At 40.7% G+C, this 17,110-nt stretch overlaps 1 protein-coding gene across 1 annotated transcript in view; it reads right to left on the bottom strand.

Moving 5' to 3' along the window:
- The window catches only part of MLIP (muscular LMNA interacting protein), a 169,796-nt gene extending 161,207 nt beyond the window's left edge, over positions 1–8,589 (bottom strand). Inside the window, exon 1 of the mRNA XM_073335117.2 lies at positions 8,527–8,589. Within this exon, the coding sequence (XP_073191218.2) occupies positions 8,527–8,589 (63 nt within the window). The remainder of the gene's footprint in view (positions 1–8,526) is intronic.
- Between the last annotated feature and the right edge of the window lie 8,521 nt (positions 8,590–17,110).

Raw genomic sequence — 17,110 nt, 5'->3', positions numbered from 1 at the left:
AGCTCTCCGGGAGGCCATTTTAAGGAATGCTAGGGGGGTGCTGACCGGGTAAGGGAGGAACATGAAGCCTTCTCCTCCTCACTGCATTCTAGCGATTGGCTCTTTTGGTGGTGGTAATATGGCTACACTATGATTAAAGTGTCACCTCATAATGCAGTTTGGATTTGGGCTCAGGTTTATGAGGGAGGGCAACTGAGGGCACATGACACTAGGGAGACGGCTATAGAGAAGAGGGTAATGGAAGGAAACCTGCCTATCTAAGGTACTTATATGGCCATCGCCATAGCAAATGAGTACCTCACAATCTTTAATGTATATCCTCAGGACACCACTGTGAAATAGGGAAATGCTCTTATCCCCATGTTCAGATGGAGAACTAAGGTATGGGGAAGCTAAGTAACTTGCCCAAGGTCACAGAGTCTGTGGTAGAGTAGGGAACTGAATCCAAATCTTAGGCTAATGCCCTAAAATTTGGACTATCCTTTCTAATCCAGAGAGGATACCACAGATGTGGAGGAGGGAAAAACTGAGCTTGACAAAAATAAAAATGCCTTCATTTCTGTCCATCTCTGTCCTATCTTTCTGAATCAGTTTCAATCCATTTCTAGGGAGGAAGTTTGGGAACACTGCTGTCTAAATATTACCTTGGGACAGACATCAAGAGCCAGGCAGTGAAATGTAAAAAATAGCTAGTGCTCTGTAAAGTTTCTAAAGTAGTTTAGAACCTTTAAAACTAACTTTATCCTAAACACCAGTCTATTTAAAACCTCTCCCAATGGGGATAATATTGGCAAAATGACTTGACATGTTCAGGTATTTGACAATTGCTGCAAAGAGAATATGGAAAATATTTTTACTACATGTACTGTATGTAATAAATGTTATGATGAAAGCACAGTCCTCTGACAATCCCCATTGCGTCTTCCCTTCTCATTAATCATCTCCCTTCTTTTCCATCATTTACTGTCACAAGGGCAATTTCCAAAAGTTCATTTCAGCAATGGATAACACTGACAGACTTGCAGTAACTGCTGCTGTAACGTTGAGTGCTTTTAAAATCAAAGAGCACTTTTAAAAGTGCAGAGATCTGTTTATGCAGGAGCTATCATGAGTGTTTGTCTTTATGACAGGTTTTATTATCTATGGCTAAAGAGGGCTTGGGAACAGAAGAAGGTAATTAACCATTGGAACAACTTATTAAATGTCATGGTGGATACTTCAACACTGGCCATTTTAAAAATCAAGATTGGATGTTTTTCTAAAAGATATGCCTGGGAATTATTCTGGGGACATTCTAAGGTATGTGCTATACAGAAGGTCAGGCTAAATGTTTACAGCAGTTTCTTCCAGCCTTGGAATCTATGAAAACTACCTTTTTATTGTGGGGGGGACAAGCAATTGTTTGTTGGACAAACCCTCAAAAAGCCAGCACTGCATACAGAAAACATCATCCTATCTCCAATTTCACATTCCTGGGGGAAATCTTTTGGAAACACATGACAGTTGCCAACATTCTGCATGCTTCACAATCAGGCTTCGGACAAGCACACAGCCCAGGCTATGTTTCAGTGCTAATATGCTCAAGGTCTCTGCAGCCTTCACTACAGTGGCTCACAATGTGTCCCTGTTCCACTTGCATGACTTTGCTACAGTAGATGGTGCAGCATTACAAAGGTTCCAGTCATTCCTCACCATGAAGATCCAGAGAGTAAATATACAAATATACAACTGCAGATCATCCCTGAAATGCCTCACCTGCAGGGTCCTTAGGATATGGTCCCCTCTCCTCCTCTTCAACATCTCCATGAGACCACTTGGTGACAATTCAAGGAACCTGCTGCCAAGACCGTGGTAATGATATCATCTGTAGCTCTCCTTTTCCACCGATGCAACCACAAGGGTTTCACAATGCCTACAGGTGATGAGCATCTGGATGAAGTGCAGTTGGCTTTAACCCAACTCAGGCAAGAGTAAAGTGGTGCCGATCAGAAAGGGGAAATACTTCAAGGACTTGCCAGGATTCTGTCCTCCCCTTTCATCAAAGGAATCTCCCCCTCATTTGTCAAAATGGTGCACAGCTCTGGTCCTGTTTGATTCATCACTAAGCCTAGACAATCAGTATCAGTGGTGACAAGCATTCTGGCACCTGCAGTTTGCTAGGAAACTTCACTCCTACCTCTCAGATGACCCACACATTCAACACCTCCATACAGAGTTATTGTATATCACGGTCTCTGGGGCTCTAAAGGTTAGCAAGGCAGAAGCTCGTGCAGTCTACCCCGCTGGCCAGACAGGACATTAAGAGCACACCACCTTGGTGGCTCAGCTCCCTCCTGGACTCCCAATCCACTCCCATTGCCAGTTCAAGCCTTTGGTCCTCATCTTCAAAGCCATCTAGAGCCATTCAGTGGTCCTGTCTCCCTTTATGATCCACCAGGACAATTGCACTTCTTTGGAACAAGGCAGCTCAGAACCCATAGGAACTGCAGACAACACATCCCCGGCATGAGGGGGACTCAGCTATGACAAGCTCCCAGGTGAAGTCAGACTGATGTGGAGTCTGACCAGCTTTAGAGCAGGCTGTAACTCACTCCTCTCTGATAAACTGGGATGATCTATTCACACACACAAAGCGGCACTAACTGCATGTGGGATGTACTGTGTTTGATATACACTGCTGAGAATAACTCTCCATTATTAATCCACTAGACAACGAAAGTCTGGGGAACAAAGAGATGAACTGTAATAGAAATAAAATCTTTAATTCAATCTCCTTTAAATGTAATGTTCTACTTAATTGACACCTGTATTTTCTACAGTTTTCCAGAACATATTTGCTTACTGGTACTGTCAACTTTTGTTATATATTGTAGCTGTCAAATTGACAATAAAATTGATTGTGCATTTTATACCGTGTTTAGGCTTCTTTTCTCTTTGCAGTTTTGTATCTGACTATGGCTTAGCTTGAATCCAATAGATTTAATTGATTTTAGGTTAAATTCTTCTGCATCATAATTCCCCTTATGAGCAACATAACTTAGTGTCACACTGGGACCCTGGAGAGTTGATATGTGGGAAGTTTAACCTAACTTGCTAAGGGTCAAACACGGCTCACTTTAGTCCTCAGAGCAGCTCCATAGACTTCAGTGGGACTCCTTTCAAGGCATGTGGGATTTGCGTGAGTTAACATAAATAATATTGTAATAGTTGTGGAAAGAGGATTCACAACAAAAGTCTCTAGTTCAAAATCCAAGTGCATTTTTGTTGGATAAAAACGTATGGAGTGTTTGGAGAACTGAACTGATTCAATACTGACTTGGCAGTCCCCTAAAAGAAGGGTGGAAAATGTAGCCATGCCTGGTACTAAATGGGAAATACTTTGATAGTACAGCGCAGCAGTTCTTGTTGTGGAAGAGGGATCACTAACAGCGCTGAAAACAATGTATCCTTCTCAGTGGTGAATCTAGTAAAGTGAGACTGGAAAGTGTGGGGGGGACGGGACACAACTTATTTTAAAAAGCTCCCACTTAGGTCTCCCCCAACTAGAACAGAATGAGGGAAAAGTGAAAGGAGAGATGTGCTCAGAAAACAGAACAGATAAGAGTTTTGGCAGAGCTGTTGGTTCACCACCACCAAGTGATCCTGAACCAAGTGATTTCCCTCTGGAGGCAGGAGAGAGAAGAACAAATGCAGAGAACAAGGATTCCAGAGCACAACACCCTGCACCCAAGCTGACTGCTGTACCAGCTCACTGATGCAGTAGCATTTTAGTAGATGGAACCTGTGTCCAATCTGCCAGAAGACAGAAGATATCCCATTGGGGTGAGGGCTGCCCTGCTGCATGACCTCAATCTCCCTCTTGATGGGTTAGCATAAACAGGCACGAGCTCGGTAAGAACAGAATCTATTTAATCCTGGAAGAGAGGACAGAGGCAGTTCCCCTCCTGTTCCTGACTCCAAAACACTTCTGCTTTCCCTAGGCAGAAACCATGCCCCACCCTGAACTCTTCCCAGGAATATTCTCTGAGTCAGGGGCCCTTCCCATCTGGGAGGAGCATCACATCTTTTAGGGGCTGCCTGTGGAGGTTCCACACACACAGACCCAGCCAGCACAGCAGCTTGGTCACACTATTTACATTTAGATATGTTGGAAGAGAAGTTCAGGTGATGGGACTTGCACTGATGGAGTACACAGCCTAAGACCTGTAGCTTAGGTTAGGATTATTTATCATTTACTGGTTATGTGATGGTAGCCGCAAAAGAAAGACCCCCATCAGGATCAGGGCCTCATGTGCGAAGCACTGTACAAATACATAGGAAGAGACAGATCGCACCCTGAAGATTTTGAAGTCTCAAGGACCCAGTACCAGATGAGGAGTGGAGGATGGAGGGGATAGATGATCACTGGCGCAAGTTTCAACTTACTTTGCTGTTTGTTTTGACTGGGGGTAGAGGAAGGTTAAAAGGAATGGCAGCAGTGGGAGTATTAATGTGTCAGGGAATAGGGAGGGTAAGGGGGCTTTTGAAGGGAAGAAGAAGGGAGCAGTGGGGAGTGCAGGAAGAGTGAGTCTGGTATTGAGAGGGAAGACGGGGAGGGGGAAGGGGTGGACAACGGACAAATGCTACAGAATTGTAACCACGATTCCAGTAGGTTTGGCACTTGCTTTTATGTATGAGGGTTCTTTTTTGGTCCACTCGATAGGGAGATTGTCCTCTGCTCACTTGCAACAGGATCGGGGTCATTCACTAACAGTGGCTTTTTTTTTTTTTTTTGCATTTTGCCTCAAGTCTTCATGAGGATTTATGCACTAGGTACTCACCTGTCAATTTACAATTACAATTTACAGAATAGGTAACTCAGTGCTCTGAGGAGTCAGTGAAGCAATTTGAAGAGTAGGAGGGGATGAAATTTGTTTGGAGGGAAGAAGTAAAAAGGTTTATCAAGAAGACCACAGCACATTAAACTACCAAGAAAATATCCCAGTTTTCTCACTCGCTCACACTTAGCCAGACCTTCCTGATCCCCACTGTCCCTGAGACATCCAAGTGGGAGCAATCATTTTACTAATGGGGGCATGCATACACAGCTATCAGTTGAGGGAACTCCATTGTTTTTCAAGCAGATGCACAGGTAACATAAGTGTCTTTTAGATAATTGTAGAAATCTCTACAAGAGAAGTGTGACAAGCTCTACTTCACACCATCACAGAATAGTAACTTTTGACTTTGGGGGATTTGATTTAAATCATTTGGTTCAGTACTAGCTGGATCCAGATATGACTTGTGAAAAGCAAATAATAATTCTCTAGTCTAAATCCTTCAGTCCTTTCTTATATAGAGCACATATCATCACTCAAAGCATAATCCTAATGCCTCTTCAAGCAACACATGCTATTTTTTCCACTCTACATATTGGTTTGGCTTAATTTGTTGCCCCTCTGTGGCTTTTCTTTACCATTATTTAATTTTCCCTAAAAGTCAATTGTGTTTTATAAACCTGAAAATTGATAGTGCAAAGATTGAACGTTTCTGTTAAGGATGCCAGTGTCAATTTGCTACAATTGTTCAAATAGGAAATAGATAAAATGTGAAATATAATAAAAGCCTTTCAAATGGCTGGGAGGAGAGTTCTTCCTGTATCAGTGGGTGAGAAATCAGGAATCGAATCAGGAAGATTATTTTGAACTCAGTATCTACCTTCATATCAATAAAGCTGTTCAATAAATTGTGCCTTGTGAGCATACAACAAAGTCACAAGTGTAAAAACATAGCTCCATGAGTCCGGTTAGGCTGATCTATTGAAGATTAACAGAGGTAGAGGGGTTTTTAGAATATCAGTATCCATCTCATTTGACTTTACTGTTCACAAAATAGAACCAGCATAACCTTCCATTTCCACAGTCACTTTTAAAAAATTCTCCCAGAGACCCTGACAACAAAAATACTTGCTCCCGCGAGCCAAAATAAGGGGAGCTCTTTAAAGTAAAGTCTGGACATTATTAAGTGAGATGGTAGAGAGTGCCTTATATTTATGAAGTATGTACAAAGAGAACTTTTCAGGGTGTCTGGTGATATGGAGGACCAGATCCTCACTGGTCAGAGTAAATCATCCACACTTTCAGTATAAACTGATTTACACTAGCTGAGGATCTGGTCCACAGTATGGTTTGAATGAGCAACAGAGCCAGATTTCAGAAATTTAGGGGGACAATAATTCCTATTTATCAAAGAATCAGAAGGCAATGACTCCTTTATGTACAGTCAGGCTGTCCCACTTTGGAGACACATAGTATCTTGAGTATGAACTAGTCTCTGGATAGTCACTGAACATTTCTGAGAACTGTAGAAACCTGTGATCAGAACTTTGTTCTAGTGAACAAAAGGGTGGAAATATTTGGAACAATCAGCAAAGTATAAGACAGAATATAAAATATTGCAGTGTAGTCTAATTCATAGAGTTTAAATTATAGAGTTGTTATCTCATACAGCATTTATCTTTGTTTACACACTCACTATACACTGAATACAAATACGTGGAAACACCAACAGTAAAGTTTATACATGATATCTGGATTAAAAACTGACACTGATTCTTAAATTATGTTTGAACATTGAGCTGATCTGCTTTTTTCAAAGAGGAGAGACTCAGATCAGATGAGAAGCCCAGGGTGGATTACGAGAGGTAGGGATTTGGACTGGGAACCATCGTGTGGGGAAGAATGGGATTCAGGTGGGGTCTCCCTTCTGGGAGATGGGAACTGGGTGGGCAAGGAGATTTGGACTGGAATGAAGAGGTGGAGGATGAGAGAGAAGGGACAGGCCTAGGATAGGCATGAGAAGACAGGAGCAGAAAGGGTCAGTTTTAGAGGAAACAGACAGAAGGGTCTGTGACCACTTCAGCACAATTCCCTCCAGAACTGAAATAGAGTTCAAGATTCCTGAGTCTCACCATACTTCTGCCATCACCAAATATTTCTGAAACTCGCTGGGAAAATCCCTCTCACATACACATCCTTCTCTAGTGTCTGGTCCATATAGAACTAGTAGGTTGTTGTCCTCTATTCATTACTTTATTAACTAAAGTGGCAGAGGTCTGTATTGTGAATCCAACCCTGTGGCTGGCCCACATGCATGTCAATGTGATTCCAAATAATGAAATTTGTTTTTCTCAGTTAGATTTTTAAAAAACAACATTAGAAGAACATTAAGGTTGCAAAATCAAGTATTAAAGGTGAGGAAATGCTAGAATTAAAGTTGCCTGGGAAAACTTAAAAATTGGGCCCCTTGTGTGTATGCATTATGATACAATCTTTAATTACATGTTTATATTATTTTTTTCCACAGGATCTATACAAAACTAGAACTTCAAGGCATATTTTTCCTGCAGCTTGTATAAATTATCTAAGTGATTTAACCCTTGATATTTTTTCTTTACGTTTTATGGATCTTGCCATAAATGAGAAAGATGTAGTATTTCTTGCATAGTCTGAAGTATTAATAACGATTGACTAGCTTTCTTACAAAATACTAACATAAATAGTATCTGAAAACTCCTTCAGGTAGTACTGTTTAAAGAAACATTAATTTTCTACCTGAAAAATTCATAGTAGTTGAGATAGAGAAACTAGTTAACATTTTGTTTCAAGATCTCCTAGACTCACTAGCCAACCTACCTCCATCTCAATCAGGGTCTATGCGTAATTACCAGTTTAGGGTCAGATTCTGATACCAATATTATCACTGAGTAACATATCACCCCACCTATAGTCTCATTTAAATGGGGTTACTTGAGGAATAATTTAGTGCCAAACATGAATAAACTCTGTCCCATTGTGAAGCAAAATAATAGACCATAATGCAACAATAGTATTACCTTCCTCTTAGGATCACAGTACATTGTCATCTTTATTTAAGAAAGAAATCAGCAATCACTTGCACTAAGTACAGCTTATCAATTTAATAATATGAAATCATATGACACTTTGGTGATGTCTGGGAAATGACCTTTAGTATTAACAAGTTTTATTTTGCACTGTAAAGCTGTATTTAAATACTATGTTACTCGGATATAAAATTGCATTTTTGACCACTCTTTTTTCTTGTGGTCACCTATTTCAGTTTAAATTCATTTTCAAGTTTCCAGTGAATGAGCCGATAAAATTTCCTAATCAACCTGCCCTTTACTGAAGTATGTTTATGTAAAATAAACTGCAAGGGCATGAAAACACTCTGATAAAGAAATCCTAGAAGAAAAGTGATATGGGTTTGGTTGTATAATTGTACTGAATTAGTTTTGCACTCTGCAACTGCACAAATGTCACAAATGAAATGCCATCATTTCCACTGAAAGATATCACTCATAATTAATTTCAACATGCAACACTAAGCCTGCTAATCTTCAAGGTCACTGGCTGGAGGAAGCATGGAAATATTACTGGAACCTTTCTAAGGTTCAGCAGTTGCTTTGCCTTTCCTCCTCACCATTAAGTTTAAAATGTTTCTAGAGTAAACCTCAACATGTCTTACCGTCAGCTTCTCCTTTAAGGTGTGTTTTGCTGAGATTTCTTTTTCGTGCTTTTCTAACTCCATGTCCCAGAGAAAGACGCTCAGATCCTGGGTAGAAGTGATTTAATCTGACTACATATTAGATATCACTGTACTTTTCAAGTTGTGAGACAGAACTCTATCAGGCAGTGCTGGTGATAATTTCTGGTTAGCTAGTGTTTCCATTTATAGACGTAGAAACTTCACAAATAGAATCCTAGAGAGAAGGCAGGCAACTGGCCTCAGATAACAATAAATGTTATTTTGGCATCAAAGTAAACTGTTTAACGTGAGTACTGTTGTAGCAGGGTTTTTGTTACCTGCCCCTCACCCCCACAAAATAAGCTTGTGTTAAAGACTCCCTGAAAAGGAACTGGAAAAATAATAGCTAGATCACAGTAGAACTTATTCTTGAATGCACAGTTTATTAGCCAACTAAAATGAAAATGTGATTAGCTTGTATGATATGATGTTACACAGACACAGAATAACCAGAGCAACATTTGAAAAAGGATACATACGTTTGTCTATTGATCTTTCTCAGTTACCAGTGTCTGGTGTTGAGCGGTCCCACTAGAATTTAATGTAGAGATATATTCTCCTCATGTCCTTCTAATAATAGGACATGCTATATTAAATGTCTTCTTGATCTTCTGAAATGCAGAAACAAAATCAAAACATTGTATCTGTGCTACAAGTGTTAATACACTCAAAAACTAGTCAGTGTAGATATAAAATATCACTGTATTTAAAGCCCATTACATACCAAGGGAGATGGGCTTTTAAAGTGAGTTAACTATAGAAGAATAACCTGGCTTGGGTTCATGATGATAAAGTCAGGAGTCCAATATTAGAAACTGTGGTGGGAGGAGGTTGTCTCCTTGGCTGTGCTGTAGATTCCAAGGTTTACAACACAACCACTGATTGCTACATCAACTAGGTCAATGCTGATATCTTCCGAGTGATTTGCATGCACAGTTTGTTCTGCAATTCCTAGTAACTAATAGGGAAAAATCCAATTGCAAACACAGTCGTGTAAAAAAAAAAAAAAAAACTACTTTGCTACTGAATCATAATAGATTCTTTGATGGTTCCAAGACACATCAGAAAAATTAAACTTTCCTTCATGAAATTGGCACTGTAGGTGTCACATGCTCAGATTATATTAAGAGAATTTCAATTACTACTAGAGGACCATCCTCTTTTGCCTGAAGCACTCTGAAACCTACTTCTGGTTCTTATCTAGTAAAAATCTAGCTTTGGCTTCATGGAATTGTTAACTTGTGTGCCACTGTAGAAGTGGCGGTCAAAGCTAAACACATATTTCTTCCTGCATTGCTTACTTTTTGTTGTGAACTGGACCCACAGGATCTTCAGAGCTTCAGATGGGAAGGAAAGGGGAGTAGGGAAAAATTATGAGATATTCAATAAAACTGGCAAAGAAAAAGTTACCAAAACTCACATTTTTCCTTTTTTGTTCATAACAAAGAAGAAGTTATTTCTATAGTTATCTTTTATTCTCTCTTTTATCTTTGCTTTATAGACGTATAAGACCATGGGTGGAAGAGTAAAGGAAGGGAAATGTAAAGAACCACACACATTTACAAGGCGGAACTAGTAGAAAAAAAATATATAAATTTACTTAAAATTAAGAGGCTTAAAAAAAAAAAAACAACCCTCATTGATTCTTCTGAAAAAGCTGGGGCAAAAAAAACCACAAATAAGCGGCATAAACATAGGGAAGAAATAGCATTGCCCCTCTCTCGATCAGGAATGAGAAAAGTACTAAGACAACTCTCTCTCACCTCTCTTCTGTGAGGATGAAATTCCTCCCTGGGCAGAGGGACTAGCACAAGGTCTATGCACCACTTATGCCATCAAAATAGTGCTTAAGTAGGATTTAAACAGCAGCTTATATTACATTGTTACAAAGGGGTGAATGTCACCCAAAGTCATTAATCCTTCATGGAGCCATGCCACAGAAGCACAATGATGTTCCTTGTTCTCTTCCAGGCATTTTCTAATTTGAGTGTGCCAGAGCCAAGTGGATTAGAAAATTTGTACCATCTGCTTTCTGAAAATTCCCATAGCACGTATGAAAAACTGAAATCTCTATTACTATTCATGTGGCACTTTGAAGTAATTTCAGATTACAGAAAGTAAAAAACTGTCCCAAGTCAAAATATTCTGCCCTCGTGTTGTAAAGAAAATAAATTTGCAGCAATGTAATATAAACTCTACCTTGGGGCCATAGTTTGATATCACTGTATCTTTGGTATTGTGGTCAATTAGTTATTGTTTTCACTATACATAGATGGATGGGAGTCAAATACTCAAAATTCACAGAAAATCTGCTTCAGTCCCCAAAGTGGAAGAAAAAGCAATATGAGGTAGTCAGGGCCAGCCCACAACATTTTGGCACCTGAGGCGGGGAGCTCAAATGACACCCCCATGTCCCCTCACTTGGGCCAAAACTTTGAAAGGTCTCAATTCTGACTTCTTCCTGTTCTACTCCTCTCATGGTACTGCTCTGCTATCTACTCCAATAAAGGAGAACTAACAACTTAAAATGCCTTGTTCAAAAATTTTAAGTAACACTTAACTTTCAAACACCTGAACAGCGAATGTAACTTTTCTTGTCTGCATAGTAAACACTGGCATTTTTATCTGTTTGAATAATCAAAGTGGTGTTTTCCATGCCTTCTTGCTTGCAAAGATTTGAACAACTTCCTGAAGGTCCACAATCTGGGCCAGCTCATGCTCTATTGAGATGGTTGCAAGGCCAATCAGCCTCTCCTGTGTCATTGTGGAGCGTAGATATATTTTTATTAACTTCAGCTCTCCACTGGCAACTGTTACAGGAAATGAAAGAAGTATGCGCAGAGCAACAAAAGCATTTGGAAAGAGGGTGGTCATCTGATTTGTGCACTTATATTCCAGAACAGCCTTTGGAGTTGATCCTGCTGAAATGTATCTTGAAAGGGCTTTCAGTTCATCACCTAAATCACTCACATCAATATCGCGCATGTCATCATGTGTCAACACTGTCTCTAGAGCCCTGCATTGCTGGTATAGGTCTTCTTCAGGTATAGTGAGGAGTTTTGGAATATCCTACAACATCCCAAATATACTGCTGTGTTTCTTGAGCTGCATGAAACGTTCTTCAACTGACTGTATTGCACAATCTAGCACCTGGTTAAAGAATTCAACTTTGAATTGTTGTTTGGGGTCTCTTATGGGATTATCCCGTGCCTCATAATCAAAATGTTTTCTGCTTTGGTGACTCTTGTATTCTTGAATGGGTGGGAAAATAGCTTCAGTGTGAAGTTCCTCTGCCAACTTCTGTGCACTCTTCAGAATGTTTTGAAACCCCACATCTGACTGGTAAGACTGTCGGTATGACTTTGCTTTGTCCAGTTGTTCCACTGCTCCAGATATATCAAGGTCAACACCTTGAATCTCTTGCTTACAACATTTATTTCAAACAGTATGTCATGCCACAACACTAAGCCACACAGAAATTTGAAGTTATGTATGTTTCTGGTGATTCCATGTCCCTCTGCCACTGTTCTCCCATGAACAGTTCCTGTCATAGTATTATCCTCCATAATGGCAACTATGGCATCATCTATCTTCCCAATTTGGTGTTTGATTGGCTTTATCACCTCCACTCAACTTTCCCATTATTTGGCACTCAATGGTTTCAGTGTCAGAGAGGATGTTCCCACATGTTGCTTCAAAATTTGCCATCGATGAGTTGATGTAGAGAAAAATACAAAGATGCTTTGAATTACATTAAAAAATTCAGCAGCCTCACTACAAGCTGATACTGCATCACTGACCACCAAGTTCAATGAATGAGAACTGCATGGGACAAAAAAAGCTCGAGGGTTTAACTCTCGGATCCGTGTCTGCGCTCCTCTGTTCTTTCCTCTCATGTTGGCACCATTATCGTAGCCCTGACCTCTCATGTCAGCTATCGCAATTCCCGTATCTTCCAGCTTTTTAAGAAGCACATTTGTCATACCAACTCTTGTAGTATCATCAATATCAATAAATTCTAGAAAATGCTCTCTGACAGTCACCGTTGCAGAGACATTTTCACTAGGTTCTGTTGTTGTTACAAAACACACCATTAAAGTCATTTGTTCTGTATGGCTGATGTCAGATGTGTAGTCCAGAATAACAGAGTAATATCTTGCTGACTTCAGATCTGCCACAATCTTCTGTTTGACTTTTGTTGCCAGTAACTGTATGATCTCATTTTGAATTGTTTTTCCAAGGTAGTGGTGTGTGTACATTTCTTGGGTGGTGACTCTTCTTAGATGCTCCTGGAGTACTGCATCAAACTCAGCCATCAGCTCCACAATTTTAAGGAAGTTTCCATTGTTTGGCATATACAGCTGATCTGAAGTGCTACACAGTGCTAGATTTTGAGTAGCAAGCATTCTCACAATGGCAATGAGCCTTTTCAGAACATTTTGCCGGTAAAGAGACTCTGATGCAATCTTCTCTTGATGCTGATCATCTATGGTGGCCTTTAACCTTAGTCTCAAGCTCTTTACACTTATGAAATGCTCTGGGGTGATTTGCTGCCTTCTCATGGCATGCCAGATTTCTAGCCAGATTTTTCCAGTCTTTTGTTCCTGTAGAACCCAATGTGGCTGGAACATTAGACTGGAAGAGTTTGCAACAAAAAAAACAGAATACAGCATTCTGGGTTTTTGAGTACATAAGCCAAGGCCTCTCCACTTTGTCATCATTGGGGATTTCACGCCAGTAATGTGTTGGATGGAAACTTCTAATTTTCATTGTCTTTGGGGAACATGAAGTTTATCACTTGCAGCGGCCCATGCAGTAGAAGGAAGTCCCTCAGGTTACTGCTCAAGTGGGTCCACAGTCCTGGATCATCTAGACTTAAGGAACTAAACTGAGCAGCAGCTGTTTTTTGCGCCTCCACCACACTCTTCTCTGATCTACGCTTTTCTTCAGGAATGTGCATGGTTACATCCATTTGAGATGGAAATATGGATGCTGCAGTAGCTGCCAGGTCACCTGCACTCTGACTAACTGGAAGATCAGGCATCTCCTCACCACTCTCATCCTCACTGGGGCCGGAAGGCTCACCGTGAACATTTGTGTCCGTGTATCTCAGGAGAGTTCCTTCCTGCTTAGATGGAAAAGCTTCCTTTTCTTTCTTTCTTTTTTCTGAATGCTGTTCTGTGCCAGCTATAGTGGCTCTCAACACTCAGTTGAAGGGGACAAATAAGCAGACTGGTAGCAGGGCCTGACTGAGGGAAGATATCAGTGGCTTAAGCGCCTAACTGGCTCCTGCTACTTCATTTGACTGCCTGATCTCCTCAAGTGGGTTCAGAAAAGCAGCAGGAAACAGGAAGCTCCCCGAGAAACTGATGTTAATCAGTCCAGGCTCCTGGGGGTGCTAGAGAGGTACATAAGAGGCTCCTCCTCCTCTCTCTCCCTGCAGCTCCTGCTGCTTTCTGTTATTCCCTCTCACCTTTTCTCCTGCCTGCCTGTTATGTCTCTTGTGTCCTCCTTCCTCCAGCACAGCACTCCACCATCTCTGTGTATCTAGAGAAGAGAGAATACATATGCACCAGCAGCAGACAATTTTCTACACTCTGGGTCCTAGTGGTGCTCCCCGCCCCCAAGTCTGGCACCTGAGGCGGCCACCTCAGTTCACCTCATGGTAAGACCAGCCCTGGAGGTAGTGGTGAAGCACAGAATAGAAAGTTTCCTGCATAGCATTGGTTAAAGGGGGAGCCAGATTTCAATGGAGCTACACAAGTTGACACAAACTGAGGATCTGGCTCTTAAGTGTTTATTCACTGCATTTTTAATATAGGTGGCCTGTGCCTCCTCTTACTTACAGTAGTTTTACACCAGTGTAAGACCATTGATTTTCATGGAGTTACTCCTGATTTCCTTTGCTGAAATGGAAAGGAAAATCAGGCCCATGATGTTTAAATAGAGATGCAATAAATTACTGGACTACCCCTGATCCAACGCCTATTGAAGTTCATGGAAAGTTTCCTGTTGATTTTGATGGGCTCTAGATCAAGCTCATAGACTAGAGGCCAATGTACTTTATTAGGGGTCTAAGCTGTGTGTTACATGACAGATGCTTCAGCCTATGCTAGAAAAGTCAGGACTTGCTCACACAGGATGTGCAAGTAATACATGTAACCAATATTATATATATTATACACTACTGAGGAGGACATAGTTCAGTTGCAGAGAATGTCGGGATGTCTGCTGCCCCCTGTCAAATACAGCCAAGAAGAACATATGCTTCCTTCTGAGCATTAGCACATGATCATAGCTCCCATGATAATCAAATCTACCTGCACCATGATACAAGAGCATTTTCTCTAGCTGAAAAGAGCTTGTTCTTTTCAATCCCTCCCCCTATTGATATGATTGTGCATTTTAATATATTATTACTTATTAGAGGAAAGCTAAATGTAAAAAGTCAATCTGAATCTTGCTCTGCGGGCATCAAGATTTGTGATCATCCTAATCTCTGCAGAAAGCAAATGCAATAGTCACGAACCAACATCCAAGAAAGTTCAGTCCCCTGTATTTGTGAGTCTTGTGTTCTGTCCCAATACAGAATCATCATGAATGGCCAGTGGGAGGCTTTCAATTGACCTTAATCGACTTTAGAACAGGTGCAAAATTACCCTGAGCTGCACAGCACATAGAGAAAAAAGGATAATTTGTGGTCATGCTGATGACCACAAATTCAGACTATTGGAGAATAGGGCCCAATAGAGTGCGGACTGGCAGATTAGCATATGGCTTACACCTGTTACACGGTGGTGGATACTTCTTTGAAATTTTATTTGGGCTCTAAGAACCCACTTTCATTGTCTTATATTGTTGCCACTTTTGTCTCACCCAAGGGGAGCTGGATGTGGATCTCCCCAGCACCTTTCAATGCTGCTCCCGAATCATGCAGAAGAGTAACAACTGCACCCTTAATATCAAGAGGTCCCCGCACAATAGGGGGAGGGATTGAGAATAATAGAATATCCTTATTACACATGTACCCAGTTAGTTTAATTGAGTTATCTACTATCATGGCAGACTCATGTTATTTCATATCTAATCAATGTGTGATGAATAGATTTAAGCTGTAGATATAGGTATATATATAAGTAGGATAGGATTATAGACGTATAGGATTATAAGATTGACACATTTTTGAAGAAAGGAATGTGTATTAGGTATATAAGTAAAATAAGGCCATAATACAAGGCCTACAGGCTAAGGCCTGTAAAATTTCAGCTTAGCCTTACTAGGCCTCAGGCTTAAGGATGTTTGACATAAGTAGGTGACCCAGGAATAACCCTATGCCAGTAAAGTTACAAGATTACAGTAAAGAATGTGCCAATAGTGATAATCTGGGAAAATATACTTCAGTGAACCTATCTAGACCACACGGCTAGATGTCTGTAAAATCATGAAAAGTTCTCTTCCTGCAAGTGACCATAGTAACATGTTTACATAAATGTTAATAAGATGTTAATAAGAATAAGGAGAACTACAAGAACAACCTATGAGAAATAGGCACCCCCAAATGTATGGTGTGTGAAAGTATAGATAAGGAAAAGGAGGTTGGAACTCTCATGCATATGCATAAGGTGTTAGGTGTGATCATACTAACAGAATAACAAGGGTTCAATGGTATGGAAAAGGAGGGAAGACCGCAGCATGAATCACCCCTCTAATGATGACCACCTTCTTCAGAGACCCACCAGCTTCTGTAACACCTTTGGTTATATGCATATGAATACAACAGTAGCTATTGCATGGGCTCTCTCAAATTTGTATGCATCTGTGTGATTGTAACCTTAATAATCTGCTTACAGTGTATAATACAAACAAGTTTCCAGACTTGTGACTGTGTTTGTGGTCTATTACCAGCAGGAGAGTGAGTTTGTGTGTGTATGGGGGTGGGGGGATATGAGAAAACCTGGATTTGTGCTGGAAATGGCCCACCTTAATTATCATGCACATTGTAGGGAGAATGGTCACTTTGGATGAGCTATTACCAGCAGGATAGTGAGTTTGTGTGTGTGGTTGTTGGGAGGGGGGTGAGGAGGTGAGAGAACCTGGATTTGTGCAGGAAATGGCCCAACTTGATTATCATGCACATTGTGTAAAGAGTTGTCACTTTGGATGGGCTATCACCAGCAGGAGAGTGAATTTGTGGGGGGGGGTGGAGGGTGAGAAAACCTGGCTTTGTGCTGGAAATGGCCCAACTTGATGATCACTTTAGATAAGCTATTACCAGCAGGACAGTGGGGTGGGAGGAGGTATTGTTTCATGATCTCTGTGTGTATATAATGTCTGCTGCAGTTTCCACGGTATGCATCCGATGAAGTGAGCTGTAGCTCACGAAAGCTCATGCTCAAATAAATTGGTTAGTCTCTAAGGTGCCACAAGTACTCCTTTTCTTTTTGCGAATACAGACTAACACGGCTGTTACTCTGAAACCTTTATTCTTCTTGTGTTCCTAGAGCCGCCCAATCTAATAAAATCA

Source organism: Lepidochelys kempii, chromosome 3 (genome assembly GCF_965140285.1).
Source record: "Lepidochelys kempii isolate rLepKem1 chromosome 3, rLepKem1.hap1, whole genome shotgun sequence".
Lineage (NCBI taxonomy): Eukaryota > Metazoa > Chordata > Testudines > Cheloniidae > Lepidochelys > Lepidochelys kempii.
Note: the sequence above shows the minus strand (reverse complement) of the source record. Positions and strands in the feature narration are given on the sequence as shown.